This window comes from Triplophysa dalaica, chromosome 7 (genome assembly GCF_015846415.1).
Source record: "Triplophysa dalaica isolate WHDGS20190420 chromosome 7, ASM1584641v1, whole genome shotgun sequence".
Classification (NCBI taxonomy): domain Eukaryota; kingdom Metazoa; phylum Chordata; class Actinopteri; order Cypriniformes; family Nemacheilidae; genus Triplophysa; species Triplophysa dalaica.
This window is the reverse complement of record NC_079548.1, coordinates 16,325,926-16,352,075: the sequence shown is the minus strand read 5'-3', so window position 1 is coordinate 16,352,075 and position 26,150 is coordinate 16,325,926. Positions and strand designations below refer to the sequence as shown.

General features: G+C 37.9%; 4 protein-coding genes across 6 annotated transcripts; 1 reads left to right on the top strand and 3 right to left on the bottom strand.

Moving 5' to 3' along the window:
- The first annotated feature begins 417 nt into the window (after positions 1-417).
- fam83ga (family with sequence similarity 83 member Ga) lies at positions 418-7,213 on the top strand. Of its 2 annotated transcripts, XM_056753303.1 has the most exons (5): positions 418-1,000; positions 1,503-1,670; positions 2,369-2,493; positions 2,624-5,879; positions 5,967-7,213. In XM_056753303.1, exons 1-5 carry the CDS (start codon positions 542-544, stop codon positions 6,396-6,398), a joined length of 4,440 nt encoding a protein of 1,479 aa, XP_056609281.1. In that variant the 5' UTR covers positions 418-541; the 3' UTR covers positions 6,399-7,213. The 2 variants fall into 2 exon arrangements, with proteins under 2 accessions (XP_056609281.1, XP_056609282.1); XM_056753304.1 differs by lacking the exon at positions 1,503-1,670.
- Positions 7,214-8,942: 1,729 nt separating this feature from the next.
- Positions 8,943-15,128, bottom strand: prpsap2 (phosphoribosyl pyrophosphate synthetase-associated protein 2). Its single transcript, XM_056752811.1, is given in 12 exon segments — positions 8,943-9,879; positions 10,178-10,324; positions 10,642-10,712; positions 10,814-10,962; positions 12,349-12,404; positions 13,398-13,513; positions 13,638-13,760; positions 13,763-13,809; positions 13,902-13,968; positions 14,231-14,283; positions 14,470-14,630; positions 15,032-15,128. Coding segments are annotated over 11 exon segments (1,071 nt in total). The 5' UTR covers positions 14,553-14,630; positions 15,032-15,128; the 3' UTR covers positions 8,943-9,720.
- A 741-nt stretch (positions 15,129-15,869) lies between these two features.
- On the bottom strand, positions 15,870-20,339 carry cln3 (CLN3 lysosomal/endosomal transmembrane protein, battenin). Its single transcript, XM_056752812.1, has 15 exons — positions 20,075-20,339; positions 19,949-19,985; positions 19,784-19,880; positions 19,613-19,684; positions 19,454-19,533; positions 18,744-18,829; positions 18,580-18,652; positions 18,279-18,422; positions 18,033-18,185; positions 17,874-17,925; positions 17,390-17,458; positions 17,224-17,279; positions 16,967-17,060; positions 16,323-16,463; positions 15,870-16,226 (listed from the first exon to the last, which is right to left on the bottom strand). The coding sequence occupies exons 1-15, from the start codon at positions 20,127-20,129 to the stop codon at positions 16,110-16,112; spliced, it is 1,326 nt and encodes a 441-aa protein (XP_056608790.1). The 5' UTR covers positions 20,130-20,339; the 3' UTR covers positions 15,870-16,109.
- Positions 20,340-22,181: 1,842 nt separating this feature from the next.
- Positions 22,182-25,909, bottom strand: aldoaa (aldolase a, fructose-bisphosphate, a). Of its 2 annotated transcripts, none has more exons than XM_056752634.1 (7): positions 25,786-25,909; positions 24,066-24,184; positions 23,705-23,971; positions 23,444-23,604; positions 23,102-23,360; positions 22,820-23,019; positions 22,182-22,691 (listed from the first exon to the last, which is right to left on the bottom strand). In XM_056752634.1, the coding sequence occupies exons 2-7, from the start codon at positions 24,175-24,177 to the stop codon at positions 22,596-22,598; spliced, it is 1,095 nt and encodes a 364-aa protein (XP_056608612.1). In that variant the 5' UTR covers positions 24,178-24,184; positions 25,786-25,909; the 3' UTR covers positions 22,182-22,595. The 2 variants fall into 2 exon arrangements, with proteins under 2 accessions (XP_056608612.1, XP_056608611.1); XM_056752633.1 differs by lacking the exon at positions 25,786-25,909 and adding an exon at positions 24,610-24,768.
- Between the last annotated feature and the right edge of the window lie 241 nt (positions 25,910-26,150).

Below are 26,150 nucleotides of genomic sequence, written 5' to 3'. Positions count from 1 at the left end.
TTAACCGTTGCACTTCCAATCCAAGCAAGCTTTATTATGGGAACACTTTTGTTTGTTTACATTATTTTACAGTATGTACACTTGTGGTCAACTAATGCGTCAAAATATTGGTAGTGTAATTACATGTACTTGATATGGGTTAGAACTGTACAATTACTTACACAGTAAATATAAAAGCACCATATACAGTAAAATAAAGCGCTCTATATGACAACCTAGCATAAAGTTTCTGTCACATGAATACTTCCATTTATACACATAAAAGTTTTTTTGCTACACAAATACAACGAGGTGGTTCAGATATGGGTTTCTATTATTATTGGCTGAGTGTTGGATCACGTGAATGAGGTGTGCTCGTTTACCTGCTATCGCGCCCGAACCCACTCATTAAAATTCATTCACAGTAGGAGGCGGCACGCACAGACGTGTTTATTGCTTTTAAGTATTTAATATCGTCAAATAAAAAACAAAGAGGTAAATTCCAAACAAATTACCGGCAAATCCATTTAAATCCACAGTAAAAGAGTGTAGAGCTGGAGTAATGGCACTGTCACAGGTACAGTGCCTGGATGACAGTCACATCAACCTGAGAACCAGCGAATCCAAACCGGACTTCTTCTACAGCGAGGAGCAGAGACTTGCGCTCGAGACACTGATACATGAGGGACGGGACGCCTTTGAGGATCACATCAAAACCAACAACATTCGCTGTTTTCTATCGGACCTTGAACTCGAGAGGATTCACAACACTGTGGAGGTGTACAGCCCGGGATCCCCTCATGATAACGCTGAACTTTATAACGAGAGTGATGGAGAAGATGTGTCTCTCCAGTACTGGCCCGACCTCTCGGATTACTCTATCCCACAGCTGGATATCGGGTGGTCCGACTGGGCGTCATACCGTGGAGTGACCCGTGTTCAAGTGTACACTCAACCCCCTTATGAGGGTCAACCACACATAAAAGAGGTGGTCAGAAAAATGATCGGGCAAGCACAGAAGGTAGGTTAATATATAAAATAAGTACTTCGTATATTTTCTGCTTTTTTGCGACTCTTCTTTGGAAGCTGGTCAAAGTCCACTGAACACTGAGTTACGCTGAAGCCCATAAAAAAGCATGTTGAAATATTTAGAGCTCAATACATTGAAGTATGAATGGGCTAGATAAATAGTAAAGAGGCTATTTAGTTTTTAAGTTAATTGTTTATTTATTATTTCCCAAAAGTTGTATTATTATTATTTTTCCTGAAGTGCATTTATTGTGTTTGTGTAAAGCTAATTATATAGGTTTCTATATGGCATTCTGCACTTCCCCTCTCCCTATTGGATGGAGACTTTCAGATCCTTTTTAAAGATTTTATTTATCTTTTTTCTTTTCTTTATATTATTTTTTTTATTTGAGAATGTATGTGCCAATTTTGAACGATTTGACTTTATGTTCTTGGCAAATAATAATTTCTTTCTCCCCACTTTTTTATGTTTTTTTATTATTTATAACTTGCAGGTTGTTGCAATTGTCATGGACTTATTTACAGATATGGACATCTTCAAAGATGTTCTTGATGCAAGTTTCAGACGGAAAGTTGCTGTGTATATTATACTAGAGAGCGAAGGCGTAACACACTTCCTGAAAATGTGTGATAAAGCAGGCATTCACACAGGACATCTGAAGGCATGTTGCATTTCATATTACAAACTCATTAGACTTGCAATAACAAACTGAGCGGAGCTGAATTATTTATCAGTAGAGAGAGAATCGCTGAACATCTGCTGTCTAGTATGTAGCTCTGATTCTTAACTTAGCCCTTTTGTATTCAGTCAAGAAGGAATGCTTATTGAAGAAACATAGTAGTTACATAACGTAGATAAATAGCTAAATGTTGAAGAGATGTTTGTTAAAGAAAGATTTGTTGTAGTGTGTGTTTTTATAGACTAAATTCAAACCAAAAATGAAATAATCCATTTGGATGTTCTGTGTTTTAAGAGACCAGTTTGGCTTCTGCTACATCGTGTTTTATTAAATCATTAGGAATGATTTTCTTAAAGGTGCAGTGTATGTAATTAAGCGGCATCTGGTGATGAGGTTGTGAATTACAACTCGTCTCACTTCACCCCTCTCTTTCAAAGCATTTCGGAGGCTGACACAAGACTAAGATTTCCTCGCAGTTTCGCTTCTTTGTCAAAGGAGATAACGTATTTACGAAACATTCAATGCAAGTGACCCATGGTGTACTATGTAGATAGAAATAGCTCATTCTAAGAAAAATAAAAACATAACACTTGTTTATGATATTATATTGCATTTCTGTTAATAGATCCTCCAAAAAAATAAACACAGCACCTTTAATATTTCTTTTGATTTTATTTCAGAACTTGAGGGTACGCAGCATCAGAGGGGCAGAATTCTTCAGCCGATCTTCAAAGAGAGTGTGTGGAAGTCAGAGTCAGAAGTTCATGTTTATTGATGGAGACAAAGCAGTATCAGGCTCATATAGGTACGTCTGGTCAATCCAGTCTAACAAGGTTATAACTTACCAAAAATCTTTGTTTGTAGTAACAATTAATAAATTCATAACATACTCTAAAATAATCATAAAAAAACAGCTATTTTTCTTTGACTTCCAGTTTCACGTGGTCTGCATCGAGACTGGACCGAAACCTCATCACTGTGCTGACCGGCCAAACGGTGGAGATCTTTGACAGCTTGTTTCAGGACATGTATGTGATGTCTAACGGGGTGTGTCTGAACAAGATCAATCTGGGCAGTGAGCCTGAACCAGAGATCGTCCCTCAGCAAGGACCCACTCTATTCCCCACAACTAACATTGCGTTCAAGCTCAATAACCCAAAATACACTCTGGTTACTGACTACACGTTCACTACCAATGGACTTGACCAGACAAATGCCAAAAATTATATCATTAAGAATGAAAAAGAATCAGTCAAACATATCAAAGCTGCGCCAGCATTACCACCGATTCACCCGGGACTACTCAACCTGGAGAAGGCAAACATGATCCATTATGTGCCGACCTGGCCCGATCCCGAACCAGCAAGTGATGTTATTGGTTTCATTAACATAAGGGACACCAACAAGCCACTGCAAGCACATCTAATGCGCTCAGAGCTCTTTGAAGTCTCTCAGGCCATTAGATTTAAGGATAGTATTAGTGAGCCAAAAGAGCCTGTGATGGCGCATCCAATATCCAAACCACCCTCTGATTCTGAAGCTCAAGCTCAGACACAAGCATGTACAGAAGCTCAAAGCAGGTCAGAGGAGACGGAGAGGAAAGCTGACTTTTTTGATCAAAATCCACAACAGGAGAGCAGCCAGAGCGAGGATCTTATCTCGCCTCTACAATCTCCACAGCCTGAAACTGTGCATGTGCTTACAGGCAACAGAGAAGATAAAGAAGCACCAGATGTGACGATCCTAAAGAATGAAAATATTCATACAGACTCTCTGGATTCTATTTCTTTTGATGCTAGAGACGATACAGCAAACTCAGAAATAAAGCAAATCCTGTATTCTCCGCAAGCTCTCCAATGTCCTGACCAAACCCCAAACAATCCTGATGTAAAATCAATATCAGACTCATTTGAGAGCCTAAATGGCAAAGTCATAATTGATCTGGATGCAAAAACAGTGCCAGAAGTGGATGGGAGACAGCAGAATGGCTGTGAAACGCACACTTCTAACACAGACTCCAAGTGCTCTTCCTTGTCTGACTATTATGATTGTTTTAGTCCTCTAAATGATTTGAGGTCTGAAAGTGACGTTTTGATGCAAGAAATACCATCTGATTTACAATCACATAATCAGAAAAACATTCAACAAGAGCAGGAATTTCCTTGTTTAAATTCCTTCTCAGTTCAAGATACTGCTGATAAAATGACCTTATTTACTCCAAAACTTTTGAAAACATCTTGCAGCATCGTTTTCAATTTCCCATCATCCGAGTCAAACTCAATCTCACCTGCACCTTTTACACCTTTAACCACTCTTGTCCGCAAGAGTTTAAATGGCAAAGGTGCAGTAACAACTTCAACCACTTCAGATGAATACTTTGAGTGTAGTGATACAGTGGGACTTTGGTTTGACTGTAATTTGATGAAAACAAGCGCACAGCTCAAAGTCAATGAGTTCAATCGAAATGAACCACAGGACACAGACGAAGACTCCATACCAGCTGTAACATTACAAATACAGAAACTGACAGAAAGGAGCATGCAGGAAGATGATCAACACTGCGAACCAGAGTTGAGCTGTCATAATGTGACTCCAAGTGGATTAAAGAAACAATCTGTAATGGAGTTGACAGTCAACGGTCACTCTGAGGAAAACAACCCTGAGACTGTTTTGAGGGCTGAACATGATTCTCAGGATCAGACGGATGAAAATATTCACAGATACCAAGCACACAAGCCTGAAGTTACACAGGGTCCAGTGGTACATACACCTGAGATGATATTAGAAATACAACCTGAGAAACTGGAAACTGAAAAAACACAGTCTGAGTTTAGTCTCGATTTAATGTGTGATGGAGAGTCTGTACAGACAGCTAAGAATACTGATAAACAACCAACATTAGACTTACAGCCTGAGGAATTGAAAACTGAGAAAAGGCCACTGATAGACTTTCAGCCTAAGACAAATCTAGATTTAATGTGTGAAAGAGAGTCTGTACAGACTGCTGTGAAAACTGAAAAACAGCTCATGTTAGACTTACAACCTGACTTTAATCTATATTTATTGTGTGAGCGACAGTCTGTACAGACTGCTGAGAAAACTGATAAACCAAAAATACAGCCTCAGGAACTGAGAACAGAAAAATCGCCACAAATAGGCTTTCAACCTGGGGCAAACATACATTTAATGAAGGAAGGAGAGTCTGTAAAGAAGACTGCTGCACAACTACAGCTAGACTTACAATCCAAGTTAACTCTGGATTTAATACGTGAAGGACGGTTTGACCATTCAGTTGAGAAAACGGAAAAAACACCAACACGAGATATACAACCTGAAGTAAATCTAGATTTTATATGTGAGGGACAGTCTGTAAAGACAGCTGGAAAAACTGAAAAACCACTAATGCGAGACCTACTATCTGAAGTAAATCTAAATTTAATATGCGTGGAAGAGTCTGTACAGACAGCTGAGAAAAATGAAAAAACACTAACCTTTGACTCGAATCTTAAGATTCAAAATGTCATTTGTGCTTCAATCCTCAAACCTTCAGAATTAAATGGGTGCAAATCACTGTCAGCAACAGACATTGAATCTGTCGGGGTTTCAGCAGTACAGGACAAGGCAGCTGTAACTCCTGTAATACCAGAGAACACCACTGTGACAAAGTCCTTAGACCTCCAGAACAACGAGGGACGGCAAAACCTATTGGCTGATCTAGAGTTTGAATCAAAACATCCACCCAACCTCAAATCTGCCGAATATGTCAATGAATTAAAGCCAATGAATGTTGCGCACAGTCAAACAGGGTTGAAGGAGAACCCAGAGGTGTGCAGCACCATAGAAAACCATCTAAACCCGCCTGAAGATTTTGAAACAGTTGAGTTGTTGATTCTGGAGGATTCTGACCTACAAGAGATCGAGGAAAAAGGGAAGAAATGTTCAGATCCCAGAAAATTAAAAACTGCATTGAGTGCAGAAGCAAAGCGGCAAAATATCAAACCTGCAGGACTAAAACCGGTTAATGTTAGAAAGCCGACAGAGAATAAGTTTGAGCTTCACAGTAATCACGCAAAGCAAACATTTCATTTGACAGCTCCGGTGAAAAAGAAAGAAAGGGAGCGTGTTTCTGCCACTCAGGTGAAAAAGAACCTGCCGGAGGCAAAAGCAAAGCTGGATTGTCAGGTTAAGAAGGTAAGATTTTCTCAATGAAGTTTCTAAAAGATTTGAAGAAATTCATTGAAGTGAATGTTATTAATAAATGATGTTATCTTTACTCAGGAACCACATCAAACATCAAAAAGAATTCCTGTTGCTAAGGAAGCCAGCGGAGAGATATCTGAATTACACATCACCAAATGCTCACCAAGACACCCAGCTCCTAAAACTGAAACACACCCGCATGGCCAACCACCCTGTCACAGTAACCCCTGCAGTACTGCCTCGCCATGTCCTGGAGAAATGACACCACTTAAGTCTCAGCAGAGACACCCTTGGACAGTCTCTTCAAACGGTTCTATCCCATCCCCCAAACAGACTCATGTCCAGTCAAACAAAACTAAAACCACACAATCTGACCAGCATGCCTCAAGGAATCTTTCTGCACCCAAAACATTATGCAGTTCATATTCTGGAACTTCATTTCCAAGAAAAAGCAGAAATGTCAAGCAGACATTTAAAGAGACTTCTGCAAGCAAAAAGAAAAAAGAATGAGGATAATGTTTCCTTGTTGACTATTTTTATTTCACATTTAATGATCTGCAATAGAAAACTAAATGAAGCCACTAATTTGTTTCGTTTTATGTTTTTCCCCTGTACAAACAGGTTTCCCTCGTTACGTTTGTGTCTATAATGTACATAATGTATACAGTCTCAGTAATGGTTGCTTAAACTATTTTTAATTAGAAATATTGAGATCAATTAAAAGCGTAATTTGAAGCGGCTAAAACAAATATTGTTTGATTAAGATATAATACAATGTGTATACACGATTTAAGTTAAAAAAACGCTGTGTTTTCCACATACCGTGCATGTTTGTATCTCCTCTTTGCTCCGCCTCTCTGAAAAGCGAGGTGTGCTATGATTGGCCAGTTCACTAATGCGTAGTGATTGGTCGAATACTGCACGGAAATGTAACGACTCTTACCATATTCGGAACATCAGGCTGCGACGGTACGATGAGATTTACAAGACTGCCCACCTTACTTGCGTTTAGATTTGGGCGGTCTTAGTCAAATCGTTTAACTTACGTAGATTGGCTGGGGTGTGGTTACACGAGGCGTTTCAGTCAGGTCTGGGTGAGCATTCGCTTCTAGATAAAATACATCTTTTGTTAACCTTATATTTTGCAATTTTACGTGTCTAATACATGCTTGGGCAACTTATAACAAAGATAAAGAAAAACACATATTTCCGACGAATCACCCCTTTAAATCATCATACACCATAAAGTGCATAAAGCTTTAAAATATATTGTTTCTTGGTTGAATTTTAGGCTGACATGGGGTTAGTGTGTGACAGGGGGATGATATTTCTTTATTTCATCACTTAAAGTTATAATTCAGACAGAAATGAATATTCTGTTATCATTTATCAGTATTGTTATTCATTATGTTGTTCAAAACCTGTATACTGCACAGCAATCTTTATTCTGTGTAACACAAAAGAAGATATTTCACAATGTCTCCGTGCTTTTGTGTCCATATAGTGATGTTTGGTAACCAAGTTTAGAAAAAATATATATGGCATACGGTTGAATAATTGTTAAATTATTTTTTATTTTTAGGGGAACAATCCCTTCAAAATGCATCATATTCGCTTCATAATGGTGTCGCTGTAAAAATGCAGGATTTTATCATTTATAACAGGAAGTTAGCATTTACATGTACCAGACACTTTTGTCCAAAGCGAGTTACAAATGAGCACAATAGATGCAATTGGAACAAAAGGACAACAAAAAGCGTTAGTGCAGTAAAACTGGTCTCATATGGCCTACCACATTTTCAAAGCAAACCAAATTTTTATCAAAAGAAAGAGTAGAAAAGAGATAGAAGTCGGAAGAGATGCGTTTTCAGCCGATTCTTAAAGATTGCCTCAGAATCTGCTGATCTTGTAGTAGCGAGCAGATCATTCCACAAATGAGGAACAGATCCAGAGAAGGTACGTGAGAGTGATTTTTGTCCCTTTTTGGTTGTTCGTTTGCAGAGCGTAGGGACCATGGCGGGTACATGTATACAATACACCATAATCTCATGCCACTTCTTTAAAACATCAAAAAGTTTAAAGCGAGCGTTGCTCTGTATTTTACAGAGTCATTTATTAGTCACCCAGAGGTCAACATCAGTTTAAATACATGGCAGCATGCAAATACAAGTCATATCAGTAGCAGCAAGCAAATTCTGATACTTAGCTAAAAGGCCCACAATAAATTCAACGCCATTATATCTCAAACCCAACCTGAGAATGCTTGCAATTGTTTGTGATTATTCTGCATTGCAGTTAGTTTAACATTTACTTTCCATTACACAATTCTAGTATTGATGACTACAGAATGATGGGAGGAACTCATGAATCCAAAAATAGAAACAGAGAAAAGAATGCATGCTAATGCATTGTGTGGCTTTTGTTACTGTTGTAAATGACTCTTTTGGGTTTCAGTAACAATGTGTAGAGACTAACACAAAACTGACTGAAAAATAATTAACAGAGATCTTAAGGAATTGTTACTTCCCTATGAAAGTGTCTGGCTACTTGTCCAAAGAAATCTAGGCTTTGTGGTACTTTCCACCACAGATGTTTTAACTGAGTTTTCAGTTTTTCTGATTCACTCTTGAAGAGTCAGAATGGTTAAACTAAACAAGAACAAATCTATATCTGATGAAATGTGAAAGTATGAAAACAAACCTGTAGAAAATATTTAAAACACAAAGCTGTAAAATTCCCTTTTATTATTCTTTTTGACAAAAGCAGATGAGAACAGGATAAACAACTTATCACTTCACTTTTGTTATCCACCAGCATCATGCAAGTCATTTATGCATTTGCCCGACTTGATTGACATTAGGAAATGTGTGAAGAGAAATGATGAGTGCCCCCTGCTGGCAAATAATATAGATCCATTTTTTAATGTGAACAGTTCAACATCTTTAAAATTATCACGTTTCTGAACTCTGGCTTAGAATTGTACAACAAAGTTCAAAACGTTGTTATGAATTTATAAAAACCTGCCAGACTCAATAAAGGGATCTATAACATACATACATAAAACTCTTTCATTTTTTATTTATTGTCATCAAGTGCATCAAGTCAATAAATATAAAAGCCTGAAATATTAGTTACATAACAAAAACCCTGCACTTCACTTGAATATGAAGAAGTTATCATAGGCAAGATATTTATATTTAAGGATTCTGGAAGCCATAAACAAACATTTATGTTATTATTTCTGAGGAAAGAACTCTTCTGTAGTCCCATTTATGGCAAAACAAAAAAGGTAACAATTTCAATATATTAGAAGCAGGAGAAACATTCAGTCAAGTATATTATGAAGCGTTAGCTTCTACCCTAAGAAGGTCATTTTAAGTGCTATGCTAAAGACTATGTACCTTGCATTTGATTTACTTTTAAATAAAAATCTGAATTAAATATAAGTGCTGTCAGCATTAACCACACAGCTACACACAAACATCTAGTGGCACAAAAATAACACAGATGAGGCACTGACATGATATGTAACAGCATTCAACTCTCATTCATGGTTAACATATTGTTGACCATACAGCAGTGCTCACCCTCCTTCAATGAATAAACTACAGTAGATAAAAAGAATGATGTCATTTAAAATTAAAATGAGGTCATCAAAAGGTCATGTGACAGCTCAGCCTTTTTTCGGTGGCCATTTGAGCACACGATTATTATTTCAACCTATTACAAATAAAACAATGTATGATGGATTTGATTGGCAAGTTAGGTTAATGACACATGCTATAGCTTTAACTGACTGACAAATCTTGACCTCTTTGCACATGTTAGGTAGTTAATCATCCATTCCTATATTACGAAACAGGTAGGACATGGATTCTCCGTTGTGGATCCGGCGAATGGCTTCAGACAGAATCATGCTGATGTCCACTGTCTTTATCTTAGGGCACTGAAGTTTTTGGATCTCATGTGGAATGGTGTTGGTCACGACTACCTGTATAACACAACATGACACCAACAGAAATGTCAGAATTGATGGCAAAACAGTTGTGATTCTTAAGGGAACAGTCGTTCCAAACCTGTAACACTGACTACTTTCTTCCATGGAACAGAAATGAGGAAGCATGTCACTGTATTCCATATAATAAAAGCATAAAGATATCAATGCTGTTCCAACTAAGAATAACATGAGGGCGAGGGAACGATTACAGAGCTGATCTTTACACGACAAGTTATTGCAACACTCCATATAATAAGATTATAACAATTATAATAAGGTAATTAATAATGACCTCATCAATGGCCGACTCCTCTATTAGTCGAGGTGCATCAGAAGAAAGGATTCCATGGGAGGCCATGACGAAGATCTTGTAGGCACCTCTCTCTTTCAGTGTTTCAGCTGCTGCTAGAAAGCTATCCACATCATCAATTATGTCATCCTGAATATAACAAAAAATGGCATATTAAAAGCAATGACAAAGAAAAACCACCTTGAACAGAGGAAAATAAATGAACAGTTTGCTTCCAAAATGAGATAACTCAGTTGGAATTCACAATAAAAAAACATGATTTTTGAATTTGTTTTAAAACTAACATATATCAAACTGCAGTTGGTTTGTTTAGATTTTGGCCACATTAACCCCCAAAAATACAGCTAACTAACACAATTTAACACAATACAAACATGCTAACAAACATGATTTTTTAAAAGCTTTATCTCATCTATACATCATATATATCACAAATATCATCTCACCACTATTATGGCGATTCGTCCACCCACATCACCCACCACAGTGATTGGAGGTTTTTCTTTGGGAATTAGCACTATGCAAAAAGGAAAAGACAGCTTGATACAAACTCTTAAGTCTTGGGTAATTGAGAGAAAGAGTCTGAATGACGTAATATTGATGAAGTGAGATTCTCACAAGGTATCTCTAGGCTTGGATGAATGGCCCCCATGTTTTTGACAGTGGGTGGGGAATGGCGTCCATCCACTAGGTCGGAATCGGCATCTTGGGCCTCACCGTGGATAACAGCGATGCCCAGACGTAATCTTTCAGCGAATGATTGGGCCCTGTAAGAGGAAGACAAGAGTTCATGTGCTCAAGTTTTAACAAAATTAACATCTGGCTCTTCTTAAAGGTAGAGTTTGTAAGAATTTTTCAGTAAAATATTGAAAAACCACTAGACCAATGTTATATATTTTTTTCAGCTGAGTACTTACAATATCTCAAATGTTTCCAACGGTTTTTAAATCCTGTGAAAATCACCATTCTAAACAGTGGACCGGGGCGGTTTAGTCGCCTGTCAATGGCGTCATATCCGTGCTACCCTTTGTTACCGCCTTTACTGCCGTAGCAACCGCTTGGCACTGTCGTAGACAGATGCGGAAGTAGTATGTACCGTCGGTCCGTCTAAAATTATTGCAAATGATGTGGGTACGTTCAAAATAGCTTTTACTATGATTGATTTGAACACTTAAAACTGCGCAGTTTTATCACACCATCGAATTGGACAATTACAGTAACATCTATGACTAACAAATTAGTTTTAAACCTTACATTACACACGTCTAATTCATTATAATGAAATAAAATGATTTCATCAAACGCAACATTTCTAAGACTTTATTACCTCTTCCGCTAACATGATTTCTCGTTCCTGTCTAATTGATGTATCAGTGGTACCATCAGCACTGGAGTTGAAGACATATCCCATCATTCCACGCTTCTACACAGCATCATCAAGATACGCGATTGTTGTTATTTTGATCGTGCGCCCTCTAGCAGCGATATCTACAAACTGTACCTTTAATGCTTTTTTCGAACCAAACATGCAAAGACATATCTCAAAATAAATCTGGGGACTAGGTTAAAACTACAGAACAAATAAAAAATGGTCAAAGATCTGCACAACACATTACAATAACCATATGACAAAGATTTCAGATGAAAGCATTTTTTAAATTTTGTTTTATTAACAAAGATTTGGAGGAGCACGTGCATATAACTTACCCGGCTGGTTTTCCATGACCAATCTCACAAATCAGATAACTAACCCGGCTGGTTTCCTATAATAAATCTCATCAATCATCCTTTTAACTCGGGAGAGAACCGCTACAAAGACGCCATAACCTCATTCTCTCAACATTTCTGCAGCATCCCCCCCACACCAACTCCTCACCATCAGCCCGTTTTTACCTTAGTAAAACGGAGGCAAATGACCCGAGTACTGGGAAATACCAGGCCCGGGGCCCTCGCCCGGACAAGGGGTGGGCGCTCCAAGTTTGGAGGAACTACCAAGCTCGGAACCCTCTGCCCAGGACAGCACGCCAAATACGCATATTATCCAAATACGCATTATTATCCGAACGTATTATCTGCGAGGCGAACTCGTGAATGGACTAAATGTGATGTCTACTGAATCCACATGATACAGCACAAATAATAAATAAATGTACCTTTTGGCTGATGCTGGAGATTTGGCCACAATTACAGCATTTCTGTAGTCAGGAATCTGGGAGAGAGAAAAAAATGCCTCAAAATCCCATAAATGAATGGCTACCTGTTCATGACCTTCCATTTGAGCAAGTGAGAAAATTAAATACATGAGACCATGAATAAAAAATCTTGAGTGGATGTATTTATTCAGTATTTAAGTATGGGAGAAAGTGCCAGTGTCAGTAATGGCAAGCTCATACTACGTGATTATTGGCTGGATTTTCCTGAAGCAGACAGATTTCCAAAGACTGCGACTAAACCCTCGGATGGCGACCAAATCGGTGCTCGTTTTGTCGGCGAGCTATTCCAGACGCTACAATCTTTTCAAACCTGCTTGATGTTATCGCCAAGTGATCTCGTTGTGTTTGACACTGTGGAACAAATCCAGCCGCTCACAGTGCAGAAGGTTTAGGTCAAATTATTGTGTGGAGGAATTAAAAACTGCTATCATATATATTCATAAACATTACAGAGTATGTTAAATGGTTGGTATAACAGATATAAAGCTATTTTAAACTATCCTAAAGCATGTATAATAGATTATGGAAACCCCTTTAATAACGCTTCAATGTTTCACGCTCTATTCCAGTAACAACTCGTTTGCCATCCACCATCAAACTATAAGTTAGCACAATATGGGAAGTGTTTTCGCTGTTGTTTGCATGTGCTCCTCGACCAAGGTCTTGTTTTTAGTGCACTTTGTCTGCGTTGTGTTGTGTAATGCAAGTGCTGATACAACAGGAAGATGAAGGATCACAAGAAACCTTGCTTTGTAGTGTAAACGCCATAGCAATTCAAGTAGTCCCGTAGTGTTAGGTCCGCTTAAACCTTAGTTAAATTTCACTTAAATACAGTGAAAAAGCTGATACACTGATGCCTTTCTTCTACACAAAAACTAGGAATATCACTGAGAGGTTTAAGGTACAGGCAATACAGGAATGACAACTATCCAGACGAGTTGTGGAGTTCATGCAAATGAGATCTTTAGTGGCGTTACATAAGGACCTACTTCTTCCTGGATGTACTGTAGCAGGAATGGCGAGGCCCGAAGATTGTCAACTGGAATGTTGAAGAAACCCTGGATTTCCTTTTGATGCAAATCCATAGTAATGAGATGAGTCAGACCTGATCGGAGCCACAATGGTCGGAAAGGAAAGACAAAGCAAATGAGAAAAACACATTTACCCTTAAAGCCATATTTAGGGAGGGGCAATTCTATCTAAAATTCTGACATCCATGACAGACTCACCTGCTTTACACATCATGGAGGCAAGAAGCTTCGAGACGATGGAGCCTCTTTTCCTCATTTTGCACTGTTTGCTGTAGGGGAAATAGGGAAGGACACCGATGATGTTTCGTGCACAGGAAGTCGGCAGGCGTACACCATGATGAGCAGCTCCATGATGGTGGTGTTAACATCCCTGCAGATGAAGAAAGACTCGTTTTTAAAGATTCTGATTCAAGAAACTTAATTTACTGCTGACTCCTATTGTTTTGTATTACGGCTCCGTACTTGGACACAGTCTGGATGATGAAGACATCTTTACCCCGCACAGACTCTTCAATTTGGACCCGTGTTTCTGTGGGGAAACAAAATAAATCTTACTTTCATTTTCCTTTTGGTCCATCTAAACCTTTAGGCATTTTTGGCATACACCTCCTTTCAATATAAGCAAGCTTAACCCAAAACAAGCCTGTCACAAAACAGCAGCTCTAATACGATCGGTTTTGACTACAGTATTATGGCATGCAAAAAAGACAAAATCACTCTAGCCAGCAGCAGAAGTCATTGCAGGTGTCTAAATAGCAGACAATTTAATGTGACTAAACAGATGCCTTTACCTCTGTTAGCTTCCTGATAGACCTGCACCTTCCCAAGTTCAACTCCCAACCTCCTGTTCAAGAATGAAAGTTCAGAGGAATAGGATTAAAACACACAGCAAAAATCTCAGCGAAGAAACATACATTTATTACAATTATCCATTTGGCAGACGCTATATCCAAAGCATTTATCCAAAGCATACATAAAAAATACATACTTATTAATCCTTGAGATTCTTACATTTCCAATGAGAACTTACTCAGCTATCCTCTTCCCCAGCTCTCTGCTGGAGGGGTTGGAGTTGGCAGTGAAGATAACCAGGCCTCCTTTGGCAGAACTCATGTCCTGTCGTTTTTTGGTATCTACCTCTAGGGACTCAGGCAGTGGCTCCCTGGGCACCCAGGCACTGCTGAGCCCTTCCTAACAACAGGACAACAGGCACACTGTTAGTTTATCACCAGACACTTCCTGTAAGCACGGAGATCGATGGTGGCATGCTTAAACAGACCAAGCATCGCACTATGACGCGGAGAACTAACTCCTCGTAGATTTATATAAGATGTAACAGCCATGATCAGATGTAAATCCGTCTGTCAATATGCACTGTTTTAAACGCAACAAAATTTCGATTTATGACTTAAACGTAGACCAAAACACAATTTCGAGTCTGTGACGGTAACATTCAAGTTGCTAAGCTAACTGCCTACATATCAACCGTAAATAGAGAATGGGAAGGATGAGTTCAGCTTCAATTATATTGGCGTTACATATACCATATTTATGGTTTTATGCCGTGAACTGAAAATATCAACAAATCTCACCAGTTTTAATGTTTTTATTAGAGCTCTTCGACTGGTTGAACGTTACTGAATCACATGAACAGTACCCAAGATGGCCACTAGACGCACGGCGCTTCAAAATAAAAGTCTCAATCAAGCGGTCTCATAAAGATTTACCTTAGTCGGATGCGATTTATACTGTAATTTATGTGTTAGTTAGAATTTCAGAAAAAAAAAGTATTTCTACTTTCTCAATTATCCGGGGGTACAGCTGAATTTATAATTCTAATAAACATTGATGAACACATGATGATTTTATGTTAAGGCTCACATTTGTCTGTTACATGTTTCCTGTATAAGACTATTGTTTAGATTTTTTCACAATACGAAGAGTTTTTTCAGTTGACCTAACATGAATAAATGTGCAAGTAGAATTTCGATGTTTATAACATTGTTAATCGTCAGCTTTTGCTCACAGATCGACAGCTCATTACATTAACGATCACACCTAATACCATGCCTGCATACAACCATCTAGTGGTCATAAAAATGACTTGTTTTAAATGACGTTAAGACTTTAAGTTCAGATGTACACTTCATCCTCTGTTCCTTTTCTATGCTAACACAGTTATAAAAATCTGTGGAAAATTTATTGAAACAGGAAATGAAAGCTGAACTTTGCAGATCATGATAAAAAGCAACACAAAGTGATCGCACGAGTTTGTGTTTGCTGACTAGATTAAATTGCAAAACCAAAGGCCATTAAACTACATTAGCCACAAAAGGGAAATGAAAGCAAGTTATAAACGGAGGACTAAACATATCAGACACTAGTTGGCCAGTTTTTCATAAGGGTTATTAAAGCAACACACAATCAATATCGCAACTAAAATGTTTTAATACTGAAAAAGAATTAGTTACACACATGATTCCAGGATCCTGAGTTGAAATGATAAAACATATTTGTACTGTTAGTAAATCAAGTAATTACAGTGCCCAAAGGAAATTTTCTCATATTTTAAAAGCACCAGCCAGGGTGTTTTTTGAAACACACACGCACAATTGCTTTAGGCATAAAGGTCTACCAACATGTAAACATCAGTCTCTCTTTCTCATTCTCTCATAACGAGCAGAAGTAATGGTGAACAGGGAAGGAAGCAGCTGCAGAAAGAGCAATTCCCAGACTGTCCCCTACACTTGCTGCAGCCATGGCGAACTCTCTCTCACGGTCAGCAGTCTGTTTAAAGACACAATGTATATGTAAGCACTGTGGACTATTGATAGCTACATGTGTCTCTAAATCAAAGTACAGAATGACTTGAGGTTCACATACCTCCTTGCTGATGAAATAGAAGGTGTTTACATACGCTGCTCCTCCCAACAGACCCTCATAAAAGACAATAATAAAAACCACCCATGGGTTTGGCAAGAACTGGTAGTATACTGCGACACTTAACAGTACAGCATTCACACACTGAGAGAGAAAATGTGAGAGAGAGAGAAATAATATACAAAAATAATAATCAATATGTTTACATTTTAATATACATAATATACAAGGACAATAATTCAGCCAACATTTGGGCATTTTGAAATAATCAGCAATGTGTTATCATGGAAGATTACTATTGAAGATTATTTTCCAAATCTATCAACACCCCAACAATAATGATAATATAATATCCCAGTACCCTAATAAAATTATAAAAAAAATCTGTCTTTGAATGTTTTAGAGAATTTTTGTAACATGTCTATTTTAAAATTTGTTTCATTCTCTTATGGTATTGATAAACTGTATCATGTATTCTGTAGCACTTTGAAAGTCCTGTTACAAAAGAACTATATGCAGAATCAAATCTAACCTACATTTTATATCCATCATCACATATCATAGACCCTCAAGATACTGTCATTGGCATCAGAAATTGAAAACCTATAATGGTTGAACACTTAACTGTAGAAGTATGCAACCCTTACCTGTAAGAGACAAAATAGCAAGATTTTCCTGATCTTGAAAAAGAAAAGGGAAGTGCGGGAAAAAAACACACCAATCTGGTAAAGTGTCTGATACCTGAAAAATAGAGCCAGTAATACATTTATATGTAACATCATCTCTCAAGATCCAAAACACAATTTATTATCAAACAACATTCTAGTATGTTGACTGTTGTTTCAGTGGGAGCCACTTAAAAAGGTATTCAAAGGTATGAAATTAAGATAGATATGCATCCTACCAGCGATATTGTTCTGGATGTGAGAGACGGGAGTCAGGGAAGTAGAGCAGCTCCATCTAATGTGTGTGTGTGTGGGAGAAAGAGAGAGATTGATAGACATCGATGACAGGTAATTTTACAGTATTTGTCTGTATAAACCAGAGCAGGCAGTACAGTCAACACTCACCAGTCCTTGGTTAATGTAATACTCTGCGAAGTAAACCAAACCAAGTGGAACAATAAACTTTCCAAGACCCTAAAGGAATAAAATAGGAGAGCACACATACTGTACTGAAGATAGACTTAAAATGAAAGAAAAAGTGCACTCCTGACTGCAACACAACAATGTGCAATTTAAGGCTTAAATACACTACAAGCCTTTTGCTCAGATTGCCCAGATTTTCAGTCTGGACTTCTTGTAGAAAGTCTGTGTCAGTCTGCAGATCTTATCAGTTAGTGTGTTTCTATCAGAAACTTTCAAAATGTCTGCAAGTGTTTGATGTCTAGTTTTAAAAAAATCTGTTCAGATTTTTAAAGTCTTGGAGTGTTTTCCAGCAATTAGCTACAAGCCATGCACATGACAGACACCTAACCCTTTTTATTTAAAAAGTTATAACTTTTGGGCAGAAAAGAAACACAAAACTAAGGACCAAAGAAATCCTAAAGCTTACTTTCATGATTTTTAGTTTGTCAGTGAAGGTCAGAGGTCTGATGCGCTTGTCTCTGTTAAAAGGAAAAGAACATGGAAATTACAGTTATCAGAATGACTCACTATACATCATTGACTTAAACAGGTGAATTTTCCCGAGCCATCTAAATATGAACAAAACCCATTACCTTGTTCCTCTTCATGTTCTGTATCAGCCACCTCCTCAATTAAAGGACGTCTCTCCTGAACATTTTCCACAGCTGAAGAACTGTGACTAACCTCACTGCGTGACCACTGTGGAAATGAAGCTGGAAATGCAAGCAGGAAGAAATAGCTAGAAGAGACAAGGGAAAGAAAAGAGAAGTCAAGATTTTCACACAAACATTTCTCCACAGGTATATATGAAAATTAAGAAAGTTCTTCTGACCTGACTGCCAAAATAACAGGGACAAACAGCATAATCATGAGAGAAATTCGGGGTGTCAGACCAGCCTGTGTAAACACAGAGTAGAGAAGTGCTCCTCCAACCCCTGCGGCCCCTGTGCCAGACCCCCAGCCATTTAACACATTTCTTAAAGAAATATTATAAGAAATACAATTTCAAAAGCAGTGAAATCAAAGAATTACAATTAACTAAGTATTTAGTATTAGAAAAATATCTGTTTTTTTTAGACTGCACACAGTAATTTTCTGGATGGTTAAAAAGATGGATTTATAGCAGGATTTACCTGTTGAAAAACACTGACAGGGAGAGAAAGGAGAGCTCCCCCAATCCTGCACTAACACTAGCAAAGACAACACCTGAGAAAAGATTCCGAGATTTAACTAAACATTTGATAATTTCTTACTGCAGTTCAATACCAGGACAAACACACAAACAAACACTTATTACCAAATAAGCTCATCAATACGGTTGAAGAGAAGGACACCATTAGGAAGCTCACAACTGCCGTGATGAAACAAACCAAGACACGGAAACTATTCATAAATAAAAGTTAAAGAAAATATGAATATTATTAAACAATAGTAATATTAATTTAAAGCTGTCTTTCAAGCTTTTACCAGCACTATAGTTTAAACACGAATCTGATACCTACAGTGCTTAAAGTTATTAGACCACCTCAATTTTTTAAGAATCTGTCAAAAGCTTGCTTAAAACTAAATATTTTAATTAAATTTTTTAGACAAATATCAAACTGAATTGACAAATTAGTGTTTATTCACATATAAAAACATAAAAACTTTTGTATGGCCTTCTTTTGCCTTGAGCTTGCTCTTTTTCATGGCATTGTTTTGAAGGAATTTCTCTGTCTCTGTTGCTATTGACGGTAATTTGGCATCTGAATAAAAAAAATCATAAAGTGCATAACTATTTTCTGCCTTCATGTAAAACAGTAAATTCGAAAATTCATGCATAACAATAATTTTATTTTAGCATACTGCTGGATTAACCATTAACCAGAAATATAAAAGAATGGTTTTGGTAATCTCCAATACTGTGAATTTCCATGGGGTGGTGGTGGTCTAATATATTTGTACTGTAGCACTGTAAATATATGGATGTTTGTATTTCAACATCAAATAAGGATGAGTCAACTTTACCCATAAGGCACTTTGTGTATATAGAAAGGTGCTGTGAGTTTGATTATGAGGGTGGGTAGTATATCAGCCAGCAGCACAGCCTAAGAAGAGACATAAAGAAAAATATAATAGGTAATTCAGGGAGCAAACATATGCTTAAATGTGGATGAGAAGACTTACTGCAGTGGACACAGGATTGCAGTCATAGCGGCTGCTGTTGCTGCTGTTCATCATTTCTACATTAGTCAAAGCCTGAGGGGTAAAGAGGATCAAAAACAAGAATATCTGTTGACATGACAAGAATGAGGTTTAATGTCAATGCCATCAAAGTCGAGCAGTGAAAATGCTTACATGTACTGTTGTGTTTTGGGATTCTTGTTTTTTCAAGATGTCATTGGCAGCACTCAGCATTACCACATATCCAAAGTTATTACAAAGACCCAACAACCTAGAGAAAGAGATAATGGTTATTGCTTCACTTAATCACTTTTTAAAACATACAGAAGATGTACATACCAAAAGCCAATACAATTTCTCCATCGTTGAACACGACCTGGGGAAAGAATCTCTTATGTTAAAATGCCTATTCGTTTTATGAGTATTACTGATTGCAATCTTAACGCTGACATTAAAGAAGCCAACCTTCACCGTCAGTTGTATCGACAGGGTCAGAGTTTACACTGTCAGCTTGATCCATTGCGAACAATTGTGATCTCTCGACGTTAAAAAGTTAAAAATTCACTTAATATTCAAAAGGTATGTCGGTATGATCATATTTGTTATGTCAAACAAATAAAGACTATAGCGAAACGGGTCCATCATAATCCACTTTCAATATCTCATATTGACGTAAGTTGACATAAACAGCACTAATCACAGCAAGAGGTGCAACACAGAAACACGTCCGACTGCGCTCTGCAAAGAGACATAAACAGTTCTGCCAAACGAAACACCGTTTGACAGTTTGTCAACGCACAGAACAAATAATTACAATTTAATTACAAATTATTTTTAGGTATTGCACAAAGAAATAAAATATTAACAGTTAATCATTTTCATAGTTTTTATTGGAAATTGAAGTGGATTATTTAACAGAGGTTAAAATAAAAATTCATGCAAAAATTATAATTCGGTCTTCATTTTTTTGAAGAATTTATTTTGAAGAATTGTTGTAACCAAACAGTTCTTGTCTTCCACCATTGACTATAAAACATTTATACAGAATTTATGGGTGAAAAAATGAAGACAGCATTTTTATTGTAGCTTTAAAACTTTAATGGGCTACTTAAATGTGTATATACTAGTGGTGGGTTAACGCAGTGAGACTCTTATCGTATTATTAGCCGGGTTTGCTTCAGGGAATATAAATTTTTAAGAAGCTTCCCAATAGAAACATCGACAAGACTAAGGTTGTTTGCACCTTGTGCAATGCGGAATTGGTTTAAAAAAAACACTTTCTCTCAACAGGTAAGTGGTCTAGCTTTAGTTGAAACCAGTAACTTTGTATTGAGATCTAATGTATTATGGCTCCTGTATGACATATCGCTTGTTGCTCCCTCACTCTTTGTAAGTCGCTTTGGATAAAAGCGTCTGCTAAATGACTAAATGTAAATGTACTGTAGGAGCTCTTCCAGTCTCAAGTACCACCTAAACGCAAATCATACCTTAGCTAATGCGGAAGTAAACACAAGTTCATCTTATTGAACATAATTTAATTTTCATCACCAATTATCATAGTAGAACAGCTTTCTCAAGCAGTTTGAGATGCATTTTGGAAACAGGAGATGAGCCCCTGGTCTAATGCGCCACCTGGCTTGAGAAACCCTTTCTCAAAGACTTACTTTTAGTCATTATTTGGGTAGCACACATATTCTGAATGCCTTCGGCAGAATTCAAATGAGCCATTTTAATCTAGATTAATCTAGATTAATCTTGGAATTAATCTAGATTAATCTAGATTAAAAAATTAATCTATGCCCACCACTAGTATATACTCACTTTTATTAGTAATGAACAACACAGTGCAAGACGATTATAAACAGCAATGCTCCTTAATTTAGTTTGAAAGGTGTTAGATATTTTTTCCCCATTTGTCAATAAGCCCACATAAATGAATGAATAAGTGTAGCCTATGTGTGGTTCTACTGCTCACAGAGTGGATAGCTGCTCGCTGAGCAGACAGCTGGCTAAATGTGGAGGAAGGGGATTTATTCTAAACTAAACATTCTTTGTCTGACATGCTATGTTTTCTATACCTTATTTGGTATAACAGGTTTCGTATTGTGCACTATATAAAGATTTGTCTTCCCTGAAGTAAATGAGTTCAAGAGCTGGATGCCTCTGTGTCTAGTTGTTGCGCTCCTAGATCTGCAGAAGAATTCGCTCACAACATCGAAGCCATTTCTGATTTGATTCTAAGGGTAATCCAAAACACAGAAAGAAACTTCAAGTTTAAGAAAAGGTTAATTAATTTTCATATTAAAGCTGCTTTACAGTTTAAAAGTAACTCCGTGAAATAATTCTTCTGTTAAGCATTGTATATCATGGGGAGACAGAGCTCCTGAACACAATACACATTTTTATAGTAAATATCAGAATTGATTGTGTTTTAACCACAGTCTTGATCTACCGCCACACCCAGGACAGTTCATAAGATGACCAAAAATATTTCATTACAAATAACAATACCAACATAAATCCTAAGAACAGGTTGACACAAACAACAACTTAGAAAACATCAAAACTGAGCTCAGCTGTGAGAGATACTTTAATAGTTTTTCAGTGTGATAAACAACAACAAACCTACTAAAGGCATGTGTGCTTGTACAAGTCAAATGCAATTTTATATAAGTAACTACAAGTACAAGAGAAAAGCTTCACAAAGTGACAGTAGCACACATGGGAGTGTTAATAAAAGATGTAAGAGAGAGAATTAATGGGCAGAAAACATGTAAATCTCAAGTTATTATATTACGTTTATTCATGAATATAAATACTTTAGGCCTCCTCTCAGCAGATTTCCATAGTTTTGCTTCACAAACAAAAGTAACAAACATTGAATGAAAAGGGAATGAGTCAAATAATGGGGTTCAGAGCATTTCGTATAGTTGGGTTTCATGATTTTTTAGGATTAACATTGAAGTATAAAAAGGCCTCATGGTGTTTAGTAGGCGTGGTTAGCCACAAAGAGAGACTCTGCCCCAGCAGCACTTTTGTCTCCTGAAGACACGTATTTCCCAGTACAGGCCTTGCTGTTGTTCTGTAAAGGAGAATAGAAATGTTATAAAATAATGCTACACTACCAACTGATTCAACTCATCTATACAATTAGGCTTTGAACATTTAAACATTGTAGCTGCTGTTATTCAAGTCTGTACCCATACTTACAAGAGCTCTCTTTATAAACTCCTCCTGGCATGCCTTGCCATTCTCCTTCTTGCCACCCCAGGCTTTGAGTGCAGATGCCTGCAGGGCACGACCATAGGAGAAGGTGAGTGCCCAGGGCCTGTGCAAGGGACACTGGTTCATGGCGTTGAGATTGAGTGTGGCCTCCTCCTCACTCTGGCCTCCAGACAGGAAGGTGACACCTGTTTTATAAGATAATAAAAATTAGGATGCAGGCATCACTTGTAACCATGTGTATGAGAGTAATTCAAGTTATTTTCTAACCAGGCACAGCGGGAGGAACAGTGCGGCGAAGTGCTGTGACAGTCGCCATTGCGATCTCCTGAGGAGTGTTCTTATGGGAACAGGAGTGCCCGGCGGTTACCATGTTGGGTTTGAGAAGAGTTCCCTCTAGGTACACATGATGATCTGACAGGGCCTTGTACATGGCAGCCAGAACCATCTCGGTCACATACTGGCACCTCTTAAGGTCATGATCGCCATCAGGCAGAATCTCAGGCTCCACGATGGGCACAATGCCATGCTGAGAAAAAAACAAAATCATAATAAAACAACCTTATTCATTTTAATGATTATTCTGTGTGGATATGCATCTGTGTGTCTCACCATCTGACAGATGCTAGCGTAACGGGCAAGCACATTAGCGTTCTCCCTGATAGCCAGGCTAGAGGGGGTTGTGGGGGTGATCTTCAGCACACACCTCCATTTGGCGAAGTCCGCTCCATCTTTCTTATACTGGGCACAGCGCTCATAAAGCCCATCCAGACCTACGATAGAAAGAAATTGTGAGAGTTTTAGTCAAGTAAACTTCACTAGGTTGACAGAGTCTTAACCTTTGGAGTATTTCTCAAAAGCACAGCTCTTCACCTTGTGTGGTGGTCTCTCCATTGGTGCCTGCCAGTGGGACAACACCCTTGTCCACTTTGATGCCAACTACCATGCCCCTCTCCTTAAGGAGCTGGGGGAAAAGTTTCCCATCATCTGTCTTCTGGTAGAGAGTCTCATGGAAGAGAATGACTCCACCAATGCAGGGCTTGACGCTGTCATCAGCAGTAAAGAGCAGTTGACGGTACAACCTCCTGTTCTCCTCAGTGTTCTCAGCATTGATGCTCTGAAATCTCTTTGCTACGCTACCTGCAGAATGACAGCAGTAAGAAAGTATTAGACAAGAGAAGGTGTAAGTGGGCAAACGTGTATTAGATATTCAACTAAAGGACCAAAGACGAACCTGTAGACTCATCCGCAGCCAGAATACCTTTACCAGGGGCAACAATCCTGAGAGCAATATCGTTCAGCTCCTTCTTCTGGTCTGGGGTGAGAAAAGGGTAAGCGTGGGGCATTTTGACTCTGGGGAGAGAGATATATGGGATGATGAGATGGAGATAGCTCAGATTACACAAACAATAAATGAAGACTAAATAAATCGAACAAAAGCACGAAAAATTAAGTGATGACTAAAAGACAAACCCAAGTAAAGGTTAATGTTTTCAGATGGGCGTGTGTACACACACACACCTTTCTGATGAAGGAAATCCTCTATTTTTTACTAATTACAACGCATCTTATTAACTAACGTACTTTGTTAACGAGTCCTCACTCGACACGTGACCACGAGTGACCGTGTACAGTCATTTTACTTGCAGTAAAATAAACTATTTTAATAGTAACGGAAAACGAAACAAAATCGACTAGCGAAATACTAGCATCCTGCTTCGATCGATATTTTCGTCTCACTTGTATATCGGCACTTTATGTTATAAAGAAACACTTACCAAATGACTTCGGTTAACGATGCGATAGCGTTAAATTCTCAGAGTCATTCACCGTACACGCTGTTGCAAGAAGTTGCAATGAAGGATATAATGTAGGAAGCGACGCGTATATTAGCCAATCAGGACGTGACTAATATTTGATTGATAGCGAGCGGAAGGCAGGAGAACAAGTGACGCTGATTCTGTAGAGACATTGATTGGCTGATGTGCTTAAAGAGGCGTGTTTCAGAGTGACGCATTTAGACTTCAATTAGGGGCGGGTGTATATGTTTTTGTGATACGTGACAGGCATCACATGCTGGAAACAGAGCTCATGATGATGTTATACAGTGTAGTAGGCTATGTAAGAAGATATAATTCACCTTGGCATGCGCATGCATTACCGAGCAGTATTCGGTACTGTAAATTCCACTTCGAAATTTTCGGCCTTCATTATGCTTAAAGCCTTTATTGTCATTTACACAATGAATTTCTTAATGAATTGAATAGAATAAGGATATAGAATACAAATATAAGTGGAAGGTTACACAGATTGTGATATAATATACAAACAGTGCAATATTCATGATGTATATATTGTATACAATGTATAATATACATTAATTCACTTTCCCCTTCTTCTGGTGAAGGTTAACTTGCCATGGTTTCTCCCATAGCATTTCACAATAACACAGAGATGGTGAATAGCAATGTTCTATAAAGATATCTCATTGTGTAGTGATTTGATGTATCTTTAGAGCATTTCAAAATGGACCAGGACCTTGAGTTCCAAGGTTCTTAACATTCCAGCAACACTTCTAACACCCCCACTCATGTTACGTTGAACCAAAGGCCAAAATTAAAAATAGACACTTTCAATGGCTGAAAGCCCATGGTCAAGCTAAACCCCACGTAAAAGATTGAAGAGAGCAGTCCAGTTATACATCTATAAGATGTTGAACGCTAAGCATAATAAAGATTGTATGCATAATTTGTTAATAACACAAAAGCTTTTAACTAAAATGTTAGTGTAAATGTTTGTTACAAAACCAATATAAATGTGCAACAGTACAACATAATGTGCAACATTGAAAAATAATTTGATTTAAACATGATTACAGAATACAACTAGAAAGATGGCAATGGATTATATTGCAGTACAAAACAAAAGAGAATGGAGAATGCATGATTTTTTACCGTTATCTGGACGAAGGAAGGTAAACTGAAGCAACTCCCCGAATGGAGGCAGAGGAGATCTGGATAGAATGTGTGACAAGTCTGAAGCTGGATGACCTGTATTTATTCAGATGATGCGACCTTTGACATTCCGTGGGCTTGGCTAATCTTAGCAACACACAAGCCCACGATGCAACAGGAGAAGGGCAATGTGACATTCACATTCCCCGGCATGCAGCAAAGAAAGGTTAAAGAGAAAGAGACACAGAGAATCAAGGCAATATGCTATTAAAGAAGTTTTTCAAACACACATTATTTCATTCAATCACAAATAAACAATGACAAAATGGGGTGTGGTCGAGAGATGAAGAGTAATAATCTGAATT

Bases quoted from the DNA above. Each gene is read 5' to 3' on its own strand.
- cln3 (XM_056752812.1), bottom strand. From the start codon at position 20,129: ATGGATCAAGCTGACAGTGTAAACTCTGACCCTGTCGATACAACTGAC. The intron at 19,986-20,074 runs GTTGGCTTCTTT...TTCTTTCCCCAG, and splicing joins CGATACAACTGACGGTGAAG to GTCGTGTTCAACGATGGAGA. The intron at 19,534-19,612 runs GTAAGTCTTCTC...GTCTCTTCTTAG, and splicing joins GCAATCCTGTGTCCACTGCA to GCTGTGCTGCTGGCTGATAT.
- aldoaa (XM_056752634.1), bottom strand. From the start codon at position 24,177: ATGCCCCACGCTTACCCTTTTCTCACCCCAGACCAGAAGAAGGAGCTG. The intron at 23,972-24,065 runs GTTCGTCTTTGG...GTCATTCTGCAG, and splicing joins GGCTGCGGATGAGTCTACAG to GTAGCGTAGCAAAGAGATTT. The intron at 22,692-22,819 runs GTAAGTATGGGT...TCTCCTTTACAG, and splicing joins AGTTTATAAAGAGAGCTCTT to AACAACAGCAAGGCCTGTAC.
- fam83ga (XM_056753303.1), top strand. From the start codon at position 542: ATGGCACTGTCACAGGTACAGTGCCTGGATGACAGTCACATCAACCTG. The intron at 1,671-2,368 runs GCATGTTGCATT...ATTTTATTTCAG, and splicing joins TTCACACAGGACATCTGAAG to AACTTGAGGGTACGCAGCAT. The intron at 2,494-2,623 runs GTACGTCTGGTC...TTTGACTTCCAG, and splicing joins GCAGTATCAGGCTCATATAG to TTTCACGTGGTCTGCATCGA.